Source organism: Hermetia illucens, chromosome 3 (genome assembly GCF_905115235.1).
Source record: "Hermetia illucens chromosome 3, iHerIll2.2.curated.20191125, whole genome shotgun sequence".
NCBI classification, from domain to species: Eukaryota; Metazoa; Arthropoda; class Insecta; order Diptera; family Stratiomyidae; genus Hermetia; species Hermetia illucens.
This window is the reverse complement of record NC_051851.1, coordinates 62,033,331-62,054,309: the sequence shown is the minus strand read 5'-3', so window position 1 is coordinate 62,054,309 and position 20,979 is coordinate 62,033,331. Positions and strand designations below refer to the sequence as shown.

The 20,979-nt window shown below is 40.3% G+C and overlaps 1 protein-coding gene across 1 annotated transcript in view; it reads right to left on the bottom strand.

Annotated features, from left to right (window-relative positions):
- LOC119652418 (cytoplasmic dynein 2 heavy chain 1) overlaps positions 1–20,979 on the bottom strand; it is a 101,816-nt gene that overhangs the window by 19,173 nt on the left and 61,664 nt on the right. Inside the window, exons 30-34 of the mRNA XM_038056541.1 lie at positions 15,789–16,762; positions 13,328–15,669; positions 13,188–13,270; positions 13,007–13,114; positions 12,846–12,947 (exon numbers count right to left, since the gene is read on the bottom strand). Coding sequence (XP_037912469.1) covers positions 12,846–12,947; positions 13,007–13,114; positions 13,188–13,270; positions 13,328–15,669; positions 15,789–16,762 — 3,609 coding nt within the window. The remainder of the gene's footprint in view (positions 1–12,845; positions 12,948–13,006; positions 13,115–13,187; positions 13,271–13,327; positions 15,670–15,788; positions 16,763–20,979) is intronic.

Genomic DNA, 20,979 nt, shown 5'->3' with positions numbered 1-20,979 from the left:
GAGACTCTAGGAGAGGTGCTTGTGCCAGAGGATCTGGTGCGAAGAATGCTAACATGTCAGGAAGACTGGGATGCGATCAACTCCATGGTCGTATCTATCCAGAGCAAACTGCGAAAGGCAGAGGAGATCAGAAAAGCGCGGTTACGTACGCCGCGTAGAGACGAAAGGGGACGAAGCTAAAATGAGCTGACTCCGCCCTGTGATGTAATACCGTACGGTGGTTCCACGGGGCTTGGAGGGAGTCGGGGGTGGTTTTAGTGGGTAAGAATCCCACACGCTGGCGTGTCCAGGCCAGTGTCTTTTGAAGATTTCCACCTCCTCAAAAAAAAAAAAAAAAAAGACAGACAGACAGACAGACAGACAGACAAACGGTAAACCGATTTTAATAAGGTTTTGTGTTTACACAAAACAGATTGACAGATTCGTATTTCTTGTGGAACTGATTGCATTATTGAGAAGAGGAGCGACTTCAATATCTATTACAGTTGCGAGCTGAAACGCAACGAGTTCGGAACAGATTACTTGGAGGAAATTGAATTTTATAAATCTTTATCCTAAGAGGTGGGGAGGGTGGTCCAGCCTAATGATGCGTTGGGAACACTTGGAAAAAGTCGTGATAATTTGCCGAAAAGCGCACGCAAAGCTAAATCGAAAGATGAACAAGTCAGGAAACCCAAAGTTAGACGCTACAGTTATGAAAGGTTTTGCGTATTTCTTTTATATAGAGGTTTTAGTGTGTTAGTACTTCGAAAAGAACTAACCGATACCTTTAATTTGATACCCCACATGACTATATTTGATGAAAAAAAAATTTACCCCCCCTCCCCCCCCCCCTTTTGCATGTATGGGGATCCGCCTTAAATTCGACGTGAAAGGATGTACTCACTATATGCGTGAGCGTTCACAGTTCCCATCTTTCTACCAAATTTGGTGTCAATCGCTACAACTGTCTCCGAGAAAAATGCGTGTGACGGACAGACAGACAGATAGACAGATGGACAGTAAATCGATTTCAATAAGGTTTTGTTTTACACAAAACCTTAAAAAGGAGATATTGGCCTAATCGCGGGCCTAAAACTTGAGGCCCGTGCGTAGCAATGGAGGAGGTGTCATTGATGGGGGAAACCATAAGAAGTAAGGGAGGGTTTTCAAGTAAAACCAACTACTGACATGAATTTATAAAAAAAAGTAACAAGTCGGGAAACCGGAAGCTGGACGCTTCAGGTACGAAAGGTTTTGTGCATTTCTTAGTACGTAGCACGTAATATATGCATATACAATATTATGTGAGAATATCTACTTTCGGATGATACTGACATTTATAGCCTTGAATTTGCAAAGAAGCGACAACTTTGACGTATTATAACTTTGTTAGCAATAGTGCGATTTCCACCAAATTTGGTAACATCATGCTCTATGCTACACCCTATATTGTTGCGAAATTTCGTGGTCCTGGCTTGAATTTAAGGGGGGTTTTGCAGCGAATTACTAAAAATTATAGTAATATACTATTATTAACTTTATTTGTACAGATATCAGTGTGGAAGGTATTTCGGAGCCCAGGTACCATATAGTGGCAGCCTCTTGATTTTTTTCAGATTTTTCGGTTGGGTAGTTTCTGAGAATGGCCCCCGTAAAGGAATGGTCACTTTCAACCCCCCGCACTCCCCACCTTTCCAACAAATGTCAAAACTAAGACCGTTTTCGAAAAGTACTAACTGAGACCTTTAATTTGATACCCCACATGACTATATTTGAAGAAAAAAAAAATTACATCCCCCTTTTGCATGTATGGGGACCCCCCCTTAAATTCGACGTAAGAGGATGTAACTCACTGTATGCGTGAGCGTTCACAGTTCCCACCTTTTTACCAAATTTGGTGTCAATCGCTGTAACCGTTTCCGAGAAAAATGCGTGTGACGGACAGACAGACAGACAGACAGACAGACAGACAGACAGACAGACGGACAGACAGACAGACAGACAGACAGACAGACGGTAAACCGATTTTAATAAGGTTTTGTGTTTACACAAAACCTTAATAAAAGGAGGCAAATAATCATATTGGAAAAACTAAAGAATAAGGAAAATAAAAAGTCGGGAGACCGAAAGCTAAACGGTTTAGGTATGAAAGGTTTTGTTTATTGCTTACATGAGCATAATTGAGTGGCTATTTCTTCCATTTGTACCTAACTTGTAACATTTATGCATTTAGTTTGTCAGACCATTTACTTTAGTATGGTACTTACTTTCAAAGTCTTAGAATGCGCGACAACAACTTTAGCCTATAATAACTTTGTTAGCAATAGTGGTATTTCCACCAAAATTAGCAGTGTCATGCTCTGTACTACAATCTTCATTACTGTAGCTGATGATTCTAGGATAAACTCAAGGGGGGTTCGCAGTTAATTCCTAAAAAGATGTTTATAATAAATATGGTTAACTGTTATTATTAACTTTATATAAACCGGTATTGGTATGGAGAGTATGGATATCCCGTGCATGAACCACCATATTTTTTTCAAATATTTGGGTTAGGTAGTTTCTGAGAACGGGTCCTTGAAGCAACTGATCTTTTTCGGACCTCCGCCCTTCTACCTTTCGCAACCAATATCAAAACTAATACCGGCTTCGGAAAGTACTAATCAAGGCCTTTCATTTGATACCCCACACGACTATACTCGGTGAAAAAAATTTTTGCTCTTTACATGTATGCGGGCCCCTCTAAACTCAACGTGGAACTACGTTAGTCCTTGCATGCAATTTCTTACCTTGACGTACGTGATAGATTAAAGCCAAGAAGGACAGCACCAGAAGAAACTGCAGTACTGCAATTAACGCTAAAGGCAGCCTTATCTAGGAGAAACTCTGGCAAGAAATTGTTCAGCAGAAGACAGGAGGCTCCACTTGGACTAAAGTTGAACACAAGAGGGGGAAACGGCAGACGTTAAATTTACGCACAGTTATTGAAAGTAAGAACTTAGATAAGATTATTACGAAGGAGAAAATTTGTTCAAGCTTCGTATATAGTCAGTTCAGGAGACAGATATTCACTGGCTAAGGAAAGCATATGGCGGCACGCAAACTGCGTTTCAAGTCTACCTCTTGAAGCGACAAAAATATCTATCACTATCAGCGGATCAGTTGGTTCCGGATCAGATGTTTAGAATTTGGGCACATTGCAAAAACTGTGCAAGTATACACGACAGGTCTGAGCTCTGGCGTAAATGTGGAAAAAAGGTTACATTGTTAAGGATTAAAATAAAAGATTCAATTGTCTGTCCTGCAGGCAAATAAATAATGTCGATCGCCCACATCACAGGCAGCAGCTCATGTCCGGTGGGTGATCAACACTATGCGCAAATGAGGTTCTTATAGCTAAACTTCAACCTTTGTCAAGTAGCCCATGACCTGCTCTCGAAGACGATATCTGGAAACAAAATCGACGTTGCATTATCTGCGAACAGTACAAAGACCTACATAGTGGGTTGCGGATAAGAGTGGAAAAGCTGCGATATTGAAATGCGGAAAGCCATAGAAGGAACAACGACGATTCACAAGCGCGAAAATAGGTGGTATATTCATCTACAGGTGCTATTTCTTACGAGAGAGGGGTTCATTCAATGGTGGGGAAGCTAACAATGGATGCAAACGATCATAATAGTAATTATTGGCGCAACAAACTAATTGGATCAGGGTCTTGAAGTGTGTTAGAGCACTTCATTCAAGACCGTAACGGTACACTACAGGATTACAGTACCCTGTAGGAGGCAATGTGGTCAGCAGCTCGACGACCACAACCCTGAGATACTAGTTGGCCACTTCAATGCGTCGAAGAATGAGGCAAAGTACCACATTTGTTAGTGACACTTTAGCTAAGAATCTGTGGTGGCACGTTAGTCAAAGCTACCCACACACCGACCATCAGGCCATAATTTTTTAAAAAATTTACAAAAGTAAATTCGTCCTGGAAGACAGCTGTGAAACGGTCAGTCGACAGGTTTCATGAGGAGACTTTCAAAGAGTGGCAAAACTTGTTTCTCAGATCGGCGAAAAATTGCAGCGAGCAGGGGTCGCGTTTATGCCAAGTCGTATCGGTTCCCAGAAATGAGTACCAAACTTCTGGTGAAACTGCGAAATCGAAGAATGTTGCAAAACCTGCTTGAAGACGAGAAGACGCAATCAGCGAAACAGCAAAGCGGCGGAAAAAATTGCATGTGGCTATAATAAAAAGTAACAAGTCGGGAAACCGGAAGCTGGACGCTTCAGTTACGAAAGGTTTTGTGCATTTCTTTGTACGTAGCATGTAATATATGCATATACAATATTATGTGAGAATATCCACTTTCGGATGATATTGACATTTATAGCCTTGAATTTGCAAAGAAGCGACAACTTTGACGTATTATAACTTTGTTAGCAATAGTGCGATTTCCACCAAACTTGGTAACATCATGCTCTATGTTACACCCTATATTGTTGCGAAATTTCGTCGTCCTAGCATAAACTTAAGGGGGGTTTTGCAGCGAATTACTAAAAATTATAGTAATATACTATTATTAACTTTATTTGTGCAGATATCAGTGTGGAAGGTATTTCGGAGCCCAGGCACCATATAGTGGCAGCCTCTTGATTTTTTTCAGATTTTTCGGTTGGGTAGTTTCTGAGAATAGCCCCCGTAAAGGAACGGTCACTTTCAATCCCCCGCCCTCCCCACCTTTCTAACAAATGTCAAAACTAAGCCTGTTTTCGAAAAGTACTAACCGAGACCTTTAATTTGATACCCCACACGACTATATTTGATGAAAAAAAAAATTACACCCCCCTTTTGCATGTATGGGGACCCCCCCTTAAATTCAACGTAAAAGGATGTAACTCACTGTATGCGTGAGCGTTCACAGTTCCCACCTTTCTACCAAATTTGGTGTCAATCGCTGTAACCGTTTCCGAGAAAAATGCGTGTGACGGACAGACAGACAGACAGACAGACAGACAGACAGACAGACAGACGGACAGACAGACAGACAGACGGTAAACCGATTTTAATAAGGTTTTGTGTTTACACAAAACCTTAAAAACGAACACTTCAAGCAACTGTGTGAGGAAACTGACTAGGACCTCTCGGGTGGCATCTGCAAAACAGAAATGTTCAAAATCGAAAGCAAACACTTTCCACCGATTATTTGGCTTAACTAACTACAAGAGAAGGTAATGAACCCAGTGCCAAACAGTAACAAACTTTTGCCCACAAAATGGGAATACCGTCCAAGCGGATTCTATAGAAATTTCAATGGTACAAGAGGAGACGCGATGGTTGAGGGGATAAAACGTCAGCCTTTTAACCTCACTGTTCTGGGTTCGTATCCCAGTCGTCAAGAGTGCCTGTGTTCGTCTTGTGTTTATCTCGCTATGATGATAGCGGAACTGAAGCACAGTTTTGTGTTGATGTCCTATACTCCACTAAGAAGTGGACAGAAAAGATTAATTGAGGATGATGTCCTGGAAGCTACAAAGAAAACAGCCGAAAATAAAACCTATCCCTAAAAAACTCTTAACGTAGCGGTGAAAATAACATCAAATATGTTTGCTCAGATATTTACTGCATATATTAAGGGAGGAATATTTCCTGCACAGTGGAAGAAATAGTAGGTAATTCTCACTCCCAAACCAGACAAATCTTTGGGTGAGCCTTCGTCGTACAGACTGATATATTTTTTAAATAATACTTGTAAATTATTTGTACGGATAATGTACAACAGATTACTGCCGAAATGGAAGGTGGTGTCTCTGAGAACCAGCTCGGATCGATACGGTTAATCTCGTGGCTAACATAACTAAAGCTGCTCTCGAAGATGATAAACGCTGTGGAGTGATAACACTTGACGTGGAAGATGCCTTCAGCCTCGCGAGATGGAGCAAAATACTAGAGACCCTAATCAATAATAAGTAGGCAGGTCGAAGTACCTGGTGCGCATCATTGCCGATGGGCTTCTGTGGTGCGTTTCATAAGAGGGATCCAAATTATATTAAATAATAAGCAGAGTTCTACAACGGCCCCTCCTAGGAACACTCTTTTGGATAATTATATATAATATAACAGAGGGTGGACGGTTATCTCCCTATTGGCGTGGTCACCATTGGATTCGCGGACGCCTCCTTGGTGGAGTCGAAATTCACATGATTGAATTAGTTTTCGATTCTGGAAAACGCAGGCCTATCGTTGGCGAACGCCCCAATGTGGGCGGATGCACTGGAAAAGAACATGTTGCGTTTATTGAACAGTGGTCTGCGTGATAGCAAGGATGATCCTAATTGATATGCTGGCGAAAGAAGGACAACGTCTTCGATTGAGCGTATCTCAACGAAGAGCCTTCTGCTTATCTTCAGCGGTTCACGTGGAGTAAAACTATCATCGAGTGGCAGTAAACGTGGAATGAGTTCGAAAAAGGGTGATGAGCCCACAGAATAGTATGGGATATTCTGAAATGGATCGACTCCACGGCGAAGTAGGTTTTTATCTAGCATAAGTATTGAGCTGGCACGGAGGTTATTGAGCGTATCTTTATCGATTTCGGAGTGGCGATACAAAACACGCTTTATTTCAACACCCAAGGTGCGCGGTTTAAAGGGGCGCATTAGAAGCTGCAACCGGGGAGCACTTCGCACCCGGAAATATCATGGATATGGACTGGAGTCAATAGGTTGATTGCAGCCATTCGTAAGAAGCTTAGGCAAGAACATCTAAGCTGGAAGAAGGAACGAGTAAGGAGCCCGAATGGGAAAACAAGTGCAGGAGAAATTCTGATCCAGCGACGCGACGTAATACTATATGGGAGTGCCACGGGGAGAATGTAAGGAGAAGGAGGTGGATTAGTGGGTCTCACATAACCGTCTAGCAGAAGCCATAGGTAGCTTTTGAAGTACTCCACCATTCAGCGAAAAAAAAAAGATAGACAGACTGACAATGTACCGATTTTAATGAGGTTTTACAGTCAGTCATAATTTTGGTTGCCAACTTTTTCAGCAAATATAATCATGTGGGGTATCAAATGAAAGGTTTCGGTTAGTAATTTTCGATGTTAGTTTGGACATCTGTTGGAAAGGTGGGAGTGCAGGGGGTCAAAAGTGACAATTTCTTTAACGGACCGATTCTTAGAAACTACCCAACTGAAAAATTTGATAAAATCAGGAGGCTGCCACTATATGGTGTTTAGGCTCCGAAATATCTTTCATACCGATATCTTTTAAAATAACAACAGTACATCCCTATAATTTTTAGTAATTGACTGCAAAACCCCCCTTAAGTTCATCTTCGCGAAATTGCAGCAATGTACGCTATAAGATAAAGCATGATCCCACTACCTTCGGTGGAAATTACACAATTACCAAGAAAGTTATAATAGGTCAAAGTAGTCGCTCAAAAACGTTACAGTTTATGCACGCATGGTCGTTTCCTCTTCAGCCACTGAACTAGTTCCATTGTATCAAAAGTACTCGAAAAAGATCGCGGTTATAATCCCAACTGCTAAGTCTGAGCTATGTAGTCGTTCACCTGAATTTAAGTATGTATTTTAGGACCTAGGTGGTGTGGTTGACGCGCTATACTCCACCAGGCAGTGAAAGGCAACCATATATTGCAGGACCCAGTAAGTTCTCAAAATGAACGTAAGCAAAGTAAATTGTGGTAATTGTGATTTCTTGTAGGAAGTGAGGGAATTATTAAGGAGTACAACTATATAAAAGCCAGATGAGGGGGAGGGGGGGTAAAAAGGGAGACTCGTATAAATTTCATCCCCAGCCCAGTTTATCGTATACTTTTCTCCCTGAGCCAGGATTTTCTCTTTAAGCGCCTAGTGTAAGCTTTAGGCCAGGAAGGAGTAGATAAGATCCAGGACTGGGATCGTCAGTGAGTGGATGAAGACACGGATTACAATTATTCCACGTGGTTATTATTGGTATTTGCCCTGACATTCGCCAGAGGGCAAAAGTGCATACATATATACGTAGTTGTTATACGTAGTTAGAATTCTCCCTTAAATTCCTTAAAATATTAAATGAAATGCAACAAAATATTTCCACTAGCGCCACTAGTGTCCTAAACTGAATAACATGTATCTGTGGTCAGAGTGAAGAAATAAAAAAAGTTCAGTTCGTTCAAAGCAACAGTGTGTTTAATTACAGGTTATGTGCCGTCACGTTTTCTAAAATCGAAAAGTCTAGAGTTTTGTTAGTAAAACATCTAAAAATGACATCAAATATCATTGCAAGTATCCCCAAACTCAAAGGACGAGAAAATTATGAAGAGTGGGCGTTCGCGGTCGAACATTTTCTTATTTTGCCCAATGATGCAAAGGCGCGAGCGAAGATTATTCTTACAATTGATCCGGGATTATATGTGTATATTAAAGAAGAATCGAGTGCCATGGGATTGTGGAATAAGCTCAAAACAATGTATACAGATACGAGTTTTACCAGACGGATTGGGCTGCTGCGAAATCTTATTTCAATAAGACGCACGGAAATCACAGTAAACATGGCGGTGGCGATAGCTCTAATGCCAGTTTGATACAAACGTCAAATACAAGAAAAATAATAAAATGTTACAAGTGCCACAAAACTGGTCATTATAAAAACCAGTGTGATTTACAGATAATGAAGCAATCGAATGCATTTAGTGCAATATTTCTCAGTGCAAAGTTCAGTACTACAGATTGTTTTGAAGATCAAATCTGTTAGGTGACGTCCCCCATTCTCCATACATTGCGTAAACCGATTTCTGGCGTTTGTCATGACTCTTGTTAGCATAGCAGGTGTTATGTTGGCAATTTCTTCTTGGATGTTGGTCTTCAAATCTTGTAGGGTTATTGGAGGGTTCACATAAACACTGGATTTCAAAAAACCCCATAGAAAAAAATCACAAGGGGACAGATCGGGAGAGCGTGCCGGCCATTCCAAATCGCCTCTAATTGAGATAAGGCGCTCTAGAAAGTGTTCCCTCAAAACAACCATCGATGCTCTTGAAGTGTGTGCTGTTGCACACCGTCTTATTGGAACCAAGTGTCCCCCAAATCCAAATTTTCTAGCCGTGGGGAAAAAAAATTCTGTAGCATGTTTCCATACCGGTCCGAATTCACTGTCACTGTAACCTCATTTTCCTCAAAAAACCAGGGACCAATAATTCCAGCTGAGGAAATTGCACACCACACTGTGACTTTGGGTGAATGCAAAGGCTTTTGATGCAATTCTTGTGGGTTGGTGTCAGCCCAGTAGCGCATGTTTTGTTTGTTAACCGATCCACACAAATGAAAATGGGCTTCATCGCTAAAAAAACAATAGCACTCTCGGGAACGACATCAAGAAGAAGCTCACACGCGTTTATCCGAGAATTGAAGTCACGTTCTGAAAGTTCCTGCACTATCGCCATCTTATAGGGATGAAAATGAAGATCATCATGAAGAATTCTTCTCACAGAACGATCGGATAGTCCAAGGGCAGATGCGTGTTTGCGCGCAGAACGCCGTGGCGATCGCAACATTGACGCTCTCACTGCTTCAATGTTCTCAGGTGATCTAACGGGCCGAGGGACTCCAATTCTTCCTTTTGTCACACTTGCAGTTTGTCTGAATGTAGTGACCCATGTAACAATTTGCGGTCTGGGACGGGAGCCAACGGGGCTCAATTAAAGCGATTCCGAAATGCACGCTGTGTTGCAATAACCGAACATCCGCTTGAAAAGTAAACCTCAACGGCAAAGGCACGCTCCTCACTATTCCAACGCATGATGGCGACTGAACCATGTCGGGACAAAACTTTACAGTATCCCCTCTTGAACGGGACCACTAGCGCTCCGCTATGACATCAACTAACTGAGTGGCGCGCATTTTAAAAAAGGAAGTTATGCTGCCACACCCTGTATGTCACTCACAGAAAGGTCTCCAGTAAACCAAAAAAACTGTGTAGTTTGTTGTGAGGGGAAGCAGTCACGGTTACCTTTTCCGCATTTAGGTAACAGAAGTGCAGAATTGCTTCAAACAGTACATGCCGACATCTGTGGACCCATGGAAATCAAATCAATTGGTGGGTCAAAGTACTTCTTGCTGCTGGTGGATGATTATACTAGGATGGCTTATGTTTATTTCTTAAAAACAAAATATCAAGCCATAGATTGTTTCAAAACATTCAAGACCCTGGCGGAGAATCAAACTGGAAAAAGAATCAAGAAAATTAGAACAGACACTGGTCTAGAATTCTCCAACAAACAGTTTGATAAATACTTAGATCAGTATGGCATTATCCATCAAAAGACGAATACATATACACCGTAACAGAACGGAATGTGTGAAAGGCTCAATCGCCCAGTGGTTGAAAAAGCCAAGTGTTTGTTGCTCGATGCAGGCCTAACCACAAAGTTTTGGGTAGAACCAGTTAATACTGCGGTATATCTGAGGAACAGGTCAGTAGCATCAGGATTGAACAATAGTACGCCGTTTGAAGTCTGGATAGGACAGAAACCTGATGTCAGTCATCTGCGTATATTCGGAAGTAAAGTGATGGTACACATACTGAAAGGAAGAAGACTCAAGTGGGACAAGAAAGCAAAGCAGTGCATCTTGGTCGGCTATCCTGAGGATGTGAAGGGTTATAGAGTGTACAATTCCAACAACAATTGTATAACAACAAGTCGCGACGTTGTTGTGATTGAGGAGGGAATTGAGAAGGAACAAGATGAAGTGGTTCCAGTACATATAAGCCAGGAAAGCATCAATTTTGAAGTAAAGAAGGAAATGCCAGAAGTGAGTGCAGAGACATCAGGTGACACGAATCAGGTGATACCAGAACAAGTGGGAAAAAAGTCACCAGAAGAAACAAGTGTGAAAGTTGTACCAGAAGAAAGTAAAGATGGATGGTTGCTCTGGTCAGTAGTCATAATAACTAGTACTGCAGATGAAGAGTTTGTAGATGTTTCGGACACTGAACAGCCCGTGGGAGTGCCTGAAGAACAAGAGACTTCACTACCGACCAGAGTTCGAAAGCAGCCGGACAGGTATGTTTTTTCAAATAGACTGTTGTGAAATCACTTTAGAAGAAGCTCTTAATGGACCTGAAAGTGTTAAATGGAAACAGGCAATGATCGATAAACTTGATTCGTTTGAACAGAGTGATGCTTGGGAAGTTGTGAACTTACCTGTTGATAGTACTGTAGTGCTATGCAAATGGGTTTTCAAGTGTAAAGTGGATAGTGACAATAACATTACATATCGAGCTAGGTTAGCAGCTAAAGGATTTGTCCAAAGACCCCCAAAGATTTCGATGAGACTTTCTCTCCTGTTTTGAGACGTTCCTCATTGAGACTTCTGTTTGCCTTGGCAGTTCAAATGAATCTTGATATAACTCATCTTGATATTCAGACTGCAGTCCTCAATGGTTTTTTAAATGATACTGTGTTTATGAAAATACCAGTGGGTTTTAACTGGTAAAATGCAAGCAATAAAGTTCTTAAATTAAAACGGGCAATTTATGGACTAAAGCAAGCCTCTCGTAGGGTAAATGATTTTTTGCCGAAAATTGGTTTTAAAAGATCTAAATTAGAGAAATGCTTATATACTAAAATGGTTGATAAAATAAAGATAGTTATTGCCCTGTATGTAAATGATTTCTTTATTTCTTCTAACAGTCAGTTGGAAACAGAATCTCTAAAGAATAATTTATCTTCCATATTCAGAATAAAGGATTTAGGATTTGTAAAATACTGCTTAGGTATGAGAGTCAATGTGGACAAGGTAAATAGAACAATAACTTTGGCTCAAGAACAATATATTGAAACATTGTTGTTAAAGTTCAATGTAAAAAATTGTAAATCTATTAAAACACCTAAAGAGCCTAAATTAAATTTAGATAAAAGTTAAAATTGTAATACTCAGTATCTTTATCAACAGCTGATTGGTTGTATGATGTATTTAGCAGTATTAACTAGACCAGATATTGTTTTTTCGGTAAACTATTTAAGTCAGTTCAATAACTGTTATGGTGAGAATCATTGGGCATACGCTAAAAGAGTTTTAAAGTATTTAAAAATAATAAATAATAAATAAATAAAAATTGTTTAAGATATACTGCTGATAGTAATTCTAAATTAAAAGCCTTTGTAGATGTCGACTGGGCAAGTAATGTTTTAGACAGGCGTTCTTATAATGGTTTCTTCTTTGTTCTCTCTGGTGGGGCTATATCATGGGAAACACGAAAACAAGCTACGGTAGCCTTGTCCAGCACTGAAGCTGAGTACATGGGAATATCTGATTGTTGTAAAGAAGCCTTGTTTTTACGCAATTTGCAATATGAAATTACTAAAGAAATGTAAGTAATATCTATTTTTAATGACAATCAGTCTGCCCAGAAGCTTGCGAATAATAATTGTTTACACAAAAGATCTAAACATATTGATATTCGTTTTCATTTTTTCAGAGCTAATATATCGAATAATGTAATAAAATTAGAGTATTTAAATACATCCGAAATGCCAGCAGATTTGCTGACAAAAGGATTGAATACCACTAAGCATTATACATTTTTAGAATATTTGGGTTTATTGGATGTGTAAAATAAAACATTATGTTTTGTATGTTAGATTAGATGTTGTAATTATTTTGTTAAGTGGGAATGTAGAAATGTAACAAAATATTTCTACTGGCGTCACCTATGTCCTAAACTGAATAACATCTGTATCTGTGGTCAGAGTGAAGAAATAAAAAAAGTTCAGTTCGTTCACAGCAACAGTGTAGACGAGGGCCATAGAACCATTAACAAAGATAAAAATAAGAAGATAAAAGCAGTATTAAGAAACTTACCTGATTACTTGCGCAGGTAGATATCAAACTGCGTTCTTGATCAGTTTGAGACTTAGTATTCTTCATTAAGTTATGGAGATACACTAATGTTGTATGAATCTCCTGTTAATAGTGGAAAGAATTAATATTTTTCCAGTTTCATATTAAGTGTTTTTAAATACTTTGTGTAATTTCCCACCCAACTGTAGCTCAGATGTAACAAAGTCTACCCAGGGGTTAGTAATTTTCGATTCGTCAATTCGCTTAGAAGTTTCCAGAACAGTAGCATTCTGTAAGCAGTTGCAATAAAACAAAATTAAAATTTAATTAGCTTAATTGATCGACCAGACAATCACTACTCACCGCGGCTAACTTTTTCCATTGATTCAAAATCGGTCTAATACGTTTTTCTAGACTTTGCTGGTCCTCATTTTGAAAATATGCACCTGAATAATAAATTTGTCAATAAAAATGAATATTATGATTTCAAATCATTAACTTACTTCTTAAAGTTTTTATTGCATTTTTACACGCGTTCATATCCCGAGAAATATTCGACAATGCAGACAGTCCAAACTGTTCAGGGTTATCCACATCTGAAATTTGTTCGATTGCTTCGTAATAATCCTCGATATTAGTTGATGTTGGTATGACCACTTTTAAGTCTAGTGGCGACCATCGGTTGCTCATGACGGCATCTTGGAAAAATTCTTTCAAGTGCGCATCTAGAACTTCAAAATCGCGTTGATTATTGACTTTCCCGCCGTATACTAAGTTATCGAAGAGTCCTTGCAGAATTCGCCATTCAATTCGACTGGTGGTCGATGTTTGGAAAAGCCAGTTGAAAATTTCGACTCCGGCTCTAAGATCAGAGTCATTAAATTCATACCACTTTGACCATCCTTGAGGAATGTAATTTCTTCGTTCCTGGAGGATAGCATTGAGGATGAAGATTATAATAAATAATTTCGTCAATTTGGGGTCACGACTTCGACTTGTGATCAAATGATTCCATTGAAGCATTAGTTTGCGTATCTTATTCTTCAAACCGTTCGGAGATTCGTACAGAATTTTTATGCATTTTGATTCGAAGGATTTTGGGAATGACTTGTTCGTTTCACAAATCAACCAAAGCTTGAAATTTGGGTTTGGATCGAATGTTGATATTTCTCGCTCAAGCCTAGTTAGCCATGACGGCACCAAGTGGACATTTTTGATGCAAATCCACTTTCCTGTCTGCGACGCTTGACTGACTTGAGTCATTGTTTTGTTTTCCATTCCTTTCCCTATAGCCAATTCGATGTACATCCCTTTCCCCAACTTTTTCAAACATGCGTCGGATATTTCGTTGGAAGGATCGTTACCAATCTCAGTTATAAGTAGAATGGGTGTGTTTGGAGTGCTTTCTTCAACCAATTGATCGATCGTAGGCTGTATAAATGATCCGGATCTGATACCGACCATCGAAGAGACTACTTTATTCATTTCTGAATACATCAAGTCAGGCCTAAACAGCTCTGTCACAAGAATGTTCTGAAATCCTGACATCTTGACCGGAATATTTATTTTTTCATTAGTGTCGGCGAATCGCTTCCATAGGTTTTCATCCTCAAGCTGGGCGTTTTGAAACACTTCGGGTAGATTTGATTTGAATGCCAAAATCTTGGGGATTAGTTCCTTTTTAATCCACGTGGGGGTCGATATAGCAGAAGTGTAATCCCCAATAGTGAAGTTGGTGATAAACAGCTCCCATTCAGTGTCAGAGATGTTGTCGGGGAAAGCAGTTTTGCATATGAATAGCCCAAGCGCTAGATGCTCGGACTTTGATATCGAACGTGCTAAATATTGATATGTAATTTTAACCAGATGAGAGTATATCTTCTCTTCGTCATCGTTGTCCAACATATACTGGAGACTTTTGAGAAAAAGATTTCTAAAGGTCGTAATAGATATATCATACGACTTGGAGATTCCGATATAAAAACTTGAAACTTTGGAGCAAAGTCCTTTGTACTGATTGTAGTCATCTTGTAAGGTCTTTTTGATGTTTTCAGACTCGATCAGGGATTGGTCGATATGTGCGCTGCTTTCCTTTACTTCATTTAGAGTTTCTAGCAGTTTTTCATTTTTCAGAATATCTCCATGTGAAGTTGATAGAACTTCAAGCAGTTTATCTTCGAGCTGTGTCTTTTGAACTAACAGGCTACCTTCATTTTTCAATAAATTTATTCGTTTTTGTTCCAGTTCTGGGCGCTTAGTCTGAATCGTTTTCGACATTAACTGATCTGTTAGTCCTGCTTCAGTAATTGTAAAGCGAACCATTGCTATGTAAGGACTAATATCTGATCCAATGTTTAGCGTATTGAGTTTAGTGAACATAATAACTTTGAAATTTTCATGTAGATCAACCATCTTGCTTCCAACTTGAATAATTTTTTTGTTAAATTTAGAGAATACCCTGCCTGGTAAAAGTTGCAGAAGCGGGGGTTCGATTTCTGCACAATCTTGAATGAGAATGATTTTTCCAAAGCGAACAGCGAGTTCCAGTGTGTATGTAAGCTTCTCCGAATTCTGAGATATTGTTTCGAAAGGTTTCGATATGGTCTTCAGATATTCGCTCAACCATTTGAATGCAGATTCGGAAGGATCTAACAGGAGTGGATTTGGACAAGATGTAAATGGTAGTTCGATAAGTTTCGTGAGAAGGGCAGCATTCTCAATGGCTTGAACATCGCGTGTTAAGCCCATGCTTTCCCAAATAATTTGTTCTTGTTCGGAAATTAGGTTTTTGGTTATATTGAAGGTTTCAATCCCGAGTTGTCTTGCCATAGTTGTAAGTTTTATACTGAAAAGAGTTTACAACGTTTATATAAAAATATACAATTCAAATGCTCTCCTATAATATATTTCTGATATTTTAACTAATTTATGTTTAAGACTGACAGTATTCAATCAACTTCCTACCTGCGGTCTTGGTAATCCAAGTCTGAATAAAAGTTGATCGATATCGCGATCCAAAATGACTTCGAATCCAAAGTTTTATATGTTTCTTCATATTCGCCCAATTGCTTATTCCAGTTCGAAAATTCTGAGCTCAACTTATCAACTAGCACTTCAGCAGATTTTAGTGTGTTTCTAGCCTCCTCTAGTTTTATTTCGAGCACAGCTGCTTCTTGTGTGTAGCTGTTAAGTTTGGCTGATAGTTCCTTAACTTTTGCATCAACATCACTCAGTCCGGATTGCAGTGACTTCATTTGATTCTCAGCCATCGTTAATCCTTTTTGAAGTTCATTTTGTTCCCTTTGTAAAGGTTCTACACTTTGAATAACTCTACAATAACGCACATTTGCGACTACCCATGTAGCTAAGGGCGCAGCAGCTGCAGATGCACGTTTAGCATTCTTCACATCAAAGGATTCTGCCTTTGCTTTGAGGAGTTTTTCAACAGCCTCACAATTTTCTGATGTGATACGAGCTGGATCAAGGGAACGAATATCCTCTTTAACACCACGTTTAGCCAAGAATGACTTCATGCTGTTCCATGAAGTATCTCGTGTTCCCATAAGACGCAATACTCCTTCCAAAATATCACGGATGATTTCAGGGGGTGCCCGTAAGGATCGTATTTCAGATAAAGCTTCTGATTTGATTTGTCCAACCGCCGCACTTGCTTCTCGAAGAACAGGTTCAACCTCTTTCAGCTCTTGCTCAATTGCTTTTTGGCGATCTTTCAGTTTTTCACTGCCTTCTTGAGTTTTCTTTTGTAAAGCTAACATATCGGTTTTTTGATCGTTTGCATTGCGCATGGTCATAGAAATCATTTCCAGAGCATCATTGGCCAATTTGCGTTTCTCTCCTAATGCGACTTCTTGCTTTGTTGCTTCTTCCTTTAGAGAGGCAACCACTTTGTTGGCAGAAAGTAGTTTTTCCACACCCATCTAGAGAGAGAACATAAAATGCATTAAAGTGATGTTATCCAGAGCAGATTTTCTTGCAATATATAGGACGAAATTCTTTCTGCCCTGAATGAGGGTTTTATATGAGGAACTGGAGATGTGAAATTGATTCACTAGATAAGGCAGGAAAATCGTCTACAGGGTACGGTTTGTCGCTGAAGGTTTCATAATTTAAGGATCGTGCGGCATACTTATGATCTATGTATATTTTTTTAAGGTTTTGTGGAAAACAAAACTTTATTTAAATAGATTCACTGCCTGTCCTGTTTATTTTCACCGAATAGGATTACATACATATGTGGGGTATCCAATGGAATGTCTAGAATAGAACTTTTCGAAGCAAATGTTAGTTTTGGCGTTGGTTGCATATAAAAATATCTGAGTAGACATTTGTCACATTTGCCTTATATTATGTCATTATATTCACTTTGGTGTGATACTGACATTCAAAGTCTTAGAATTTGCACTGAATCGACAATTTTGAGGTACAATAACTTTGTTAGTAAAAGTGCGATTTCTATCAAAAATTCCGTCATGCTATTAACATAGGATACTGTTCCCAAGCCCAGGTAAAGGAGGAGGGTTTGAGGCGAGGTATTTTGTACGGTTCTCAGTAAAACAAAAATAAAATGCTGAGATCAGGGAAAGAGATAAATAAAGTAAAATTGGAGTTATTCCACTATGCTAAATCCCACGATAGGCCGACCAAGAAAGTGCATTCAATGTCGCTTCGGAAAAATGCTAGGGCTCTTAATGCGTGGACGGCATCAGGACGTAAGAAAGTTAGTTCGAACAAAACAAATACGTGCCTGCATGCTAAATGTTGGCACCCTAACTAGAAAGATCGAGGAACTCGCAAGAGCCCTTCGGAAAAGGCGCATTGGTATCTGTGCTCTGCAAGAAACCCGATGCTTTGGTGAAAAAAGCTGTGTTTTAAAACGCAAACGCGGTAAAAATGGCAATAAATTTCTCTATTTTGGAAGCCCACACATTCAATATGGTGTTGGCATTGCCATCTCAGAGGGTTTCCGTGATACCATTCGAGAAGTCAAACGATTTGATGCTCGGCTGATAAAGCTTACCATTATATGAGCTGATGGCATTATTTACTTCTTCATCGGGTACGCACCACAGACAGGTTGACCTGATGCTGCAAAGACCTGTAACGTGCCTGCTGATGATTATATCATCATTGCCGGTGACTTTAACGGTCATGTGAGTGAAAAGGCAGACGATAACAGGTTCCATGGGAGAAAGGGGTTTGGAGCGCGCAATGAGAGTGGCGAGCCTATAATCGATTTTGCGTACACCCATGACTTTGTACTTATATAATATATATATATATATATAATATAATATATAATATATGGTTCATCAAACAATTGTCTCATCTTCCTATATTTTATAGTGGGAGCAGTAAAACGTAAATCGACTATATTCTCATAAGACGCCAACATTTTACCATTGTCACTGATTGCAAAGTCGTTCCCTATGAGACTATCGCACCTCAATATTGGAGGTTATCTGGTACCATGGGGACCGGGATAGCCTTCTGAGAGCATATGCTTCAGGAGAAGTCCTGGAGGATGTGTTTTCGGCCCGGTTATTTGCAGTTGGCCCCTAGTGGGAGTTTCATGGTGGTTGTGGTTATGCCTATCTCGCGGGCAGAGCTCCTCGGAGTTCAAGCGTGGAGTTGCGCTGTACAACTCGGGTGCCGTACCCCTTAGTTGCGGCAGAGGTGTTAGATAGGCCTCGCATCCACTGGTATGAATGCTGAGCCTGCGCTCAGTATAAACCAGGACCGCTGTGCTTGCATGGTGAGGCTTTGATTGTGGTCCCAAAATCAATCCGTGTCCGAAGAGGACCGTGGGATTATGCCTACACAGCAGGTACTCACGTTAAATCCCCCAGGACTTTCATGTCAACACAACTAAAGTGGAGGAAGCAATAAAACGAATGAAATCGGGGAAAACCACAGGACTGGACGACATCGCATCTGAGCTCTAGAAAGTGAAGAGCGGGGATCCAACACTGTGGCTCAGTGAATTCTTTAATCGGGTTATTCGGGAAGGTAGAACACCATCTGGCTGGCAAGAAAGAACCACAGTTCCAACATGGAAAAAGGAAGATAGTCGAGCAGAATGATCAAATTACCGTCCGATCCGGTTGCTATCCCATACCAAGAAGACTCTTGAACGCATCCTTGACAATAGTATTCGCGAAATCGTTATAATAACTATGAATCAAGCCGAATTTGTCAAAAACTGTGAGCTACTGACGCAATACACACTGCGCAGTTACTCATGGAGAAGAGAAGCATCGCCCACTTTACATTACATTACATTACATACTGGATGTAGAGAAGGCCTTTGGCCGTGTGCCACACGAACTTATCTGGTATGCTCCACGACAACACTTAGTGCTAGAAAAAGCTCGTGCACTGGGTTCAATTGCTCTACCACGATCCGAAAAGTAAAGTTCGAAGTGTGGCGTCTAGCGCCCTATACACTGCTTTATGCAGGTTATGTTTTCCTAGCGTCTCATAGCAAAAATGATCTCGAGTAACTTGTCCGAAAATGGAATGATCGCCTCATGCAACAGGGTCTCAGATTCAATCTGAATAAAACTGAATTTTTGACAACCGATCCCCATGAAACAGGCACACTATCAGAGGTAGTGACCTGCCCAGAACTCAGCGATTTAAATATCTCGGGTCAGTGCTACCAGCCAATGGAAAACTGTGTTATGAAATTGGTTCACGCATTAACGCTACCTGAGTCAAGTAGTTCTGAGTGTTGGTCGACTATAAAAGATAATGAACGGCGTCTTGCGGTGATGGAGATGAAGATGTTGCGTTGGACTAGTGGCGTTGCACGTTTTGATCACTTCCGAAATGAGGATGTCCGCGATCGATATAGGGTTGCACCGATCGTGGAAAAATTGCGAGAGAGGCGTCTTGGATGGTATGGTCACGTAATTCACGCTAATTCACTTGCCAAGATTGGTTTGAACATTGAAGTCGATGGTAAACGACCAAAAGGTCGGCCGAAACAACGGTGGCTTGATACGCTTTATGGCGATTTAATAGCCTCGCGATTGCATCCAGATCCCGCATTTGATAAAATAAAGTGGCGAAACCTATCACCACGAACCGAACGGGACATAGGCTGAAGAAAAGGAAGAAGATAAATTAACGATGAGACGGCCAAGTTGACGTTGAGTTCATAGTTATGATACGATAGTTCATGAGAGAGGTTTTGATCGCATACGAGGTATCTAGTTGAACGTTAAAGTTTGTATTGCATTTATGTGATCTTAGTAGTTTTTCTGGTGGTAGTGGGAGGGCTTTTACGATGTATCTTCCGAATTAGATTGGTTATTAGTCATTGGTTTTGTATGATATTAAACTCCTTTCACAATTTCATGGAGCAATACTTGAAGGACGCCTTTGTTACTAGCATAAATATGTCCTGTGAAGAAGGGCATTTGTGGATTTTTTGCGGAGACCGAGTAATTTATGCAAGGCCGCCATCGTGCTTATAAGAAATCGGTTCTGGAAAAAGGAGAAGTACTTTGTAGTTCTGTTGAATCAATGAAATTGACATAAACAAAAAGTGAGCTGACTGCATGAAAATTTAGATGACTCATGGCAGGAGGAGGCGGAAATTTTCAAAAGACACTGGCCACAAGACTCGACTCCTCTCAAGCCCCGTGGAACCACCATAAGGTATCACATCACACACACCTTTCGTCTCTGCGCGGCGTACATAACTGCGCTTTTCTAGTCTCCTCTGCCTTTCGCAGTTCGCTGTGGATGTTAGCATTCTTCCCATAAGACCTTCTAACGTTCCTCTAGGTTCTCCCTTTCTTCCGCAAATCTTGGGCAGTGGAAGAATACGTGTTCTGGGCCCTCTAGAACTCCATCGCAGTTGGAAAATCCAGTGGCGCACCCAGTTTAAACATGCACAGGCACTCGCGATATTCTTCATACTTCGTGAGAAACGGGGTAAGACTATAATTAATCTCACCGAGCTGTCTCTCCAACTACTCCTTAATGGCAAGGATGAGCCTGTGTGTCCACCACCACCGAACTGACCAGTGCTGCCTTCGCGAAATTAGAGAAGAAAATTAGAGAAACCTGCTCTCTTAGACAGTAGATATCCCATCCGATTCAAACTTTCCCGGTCGCCAATGACTTC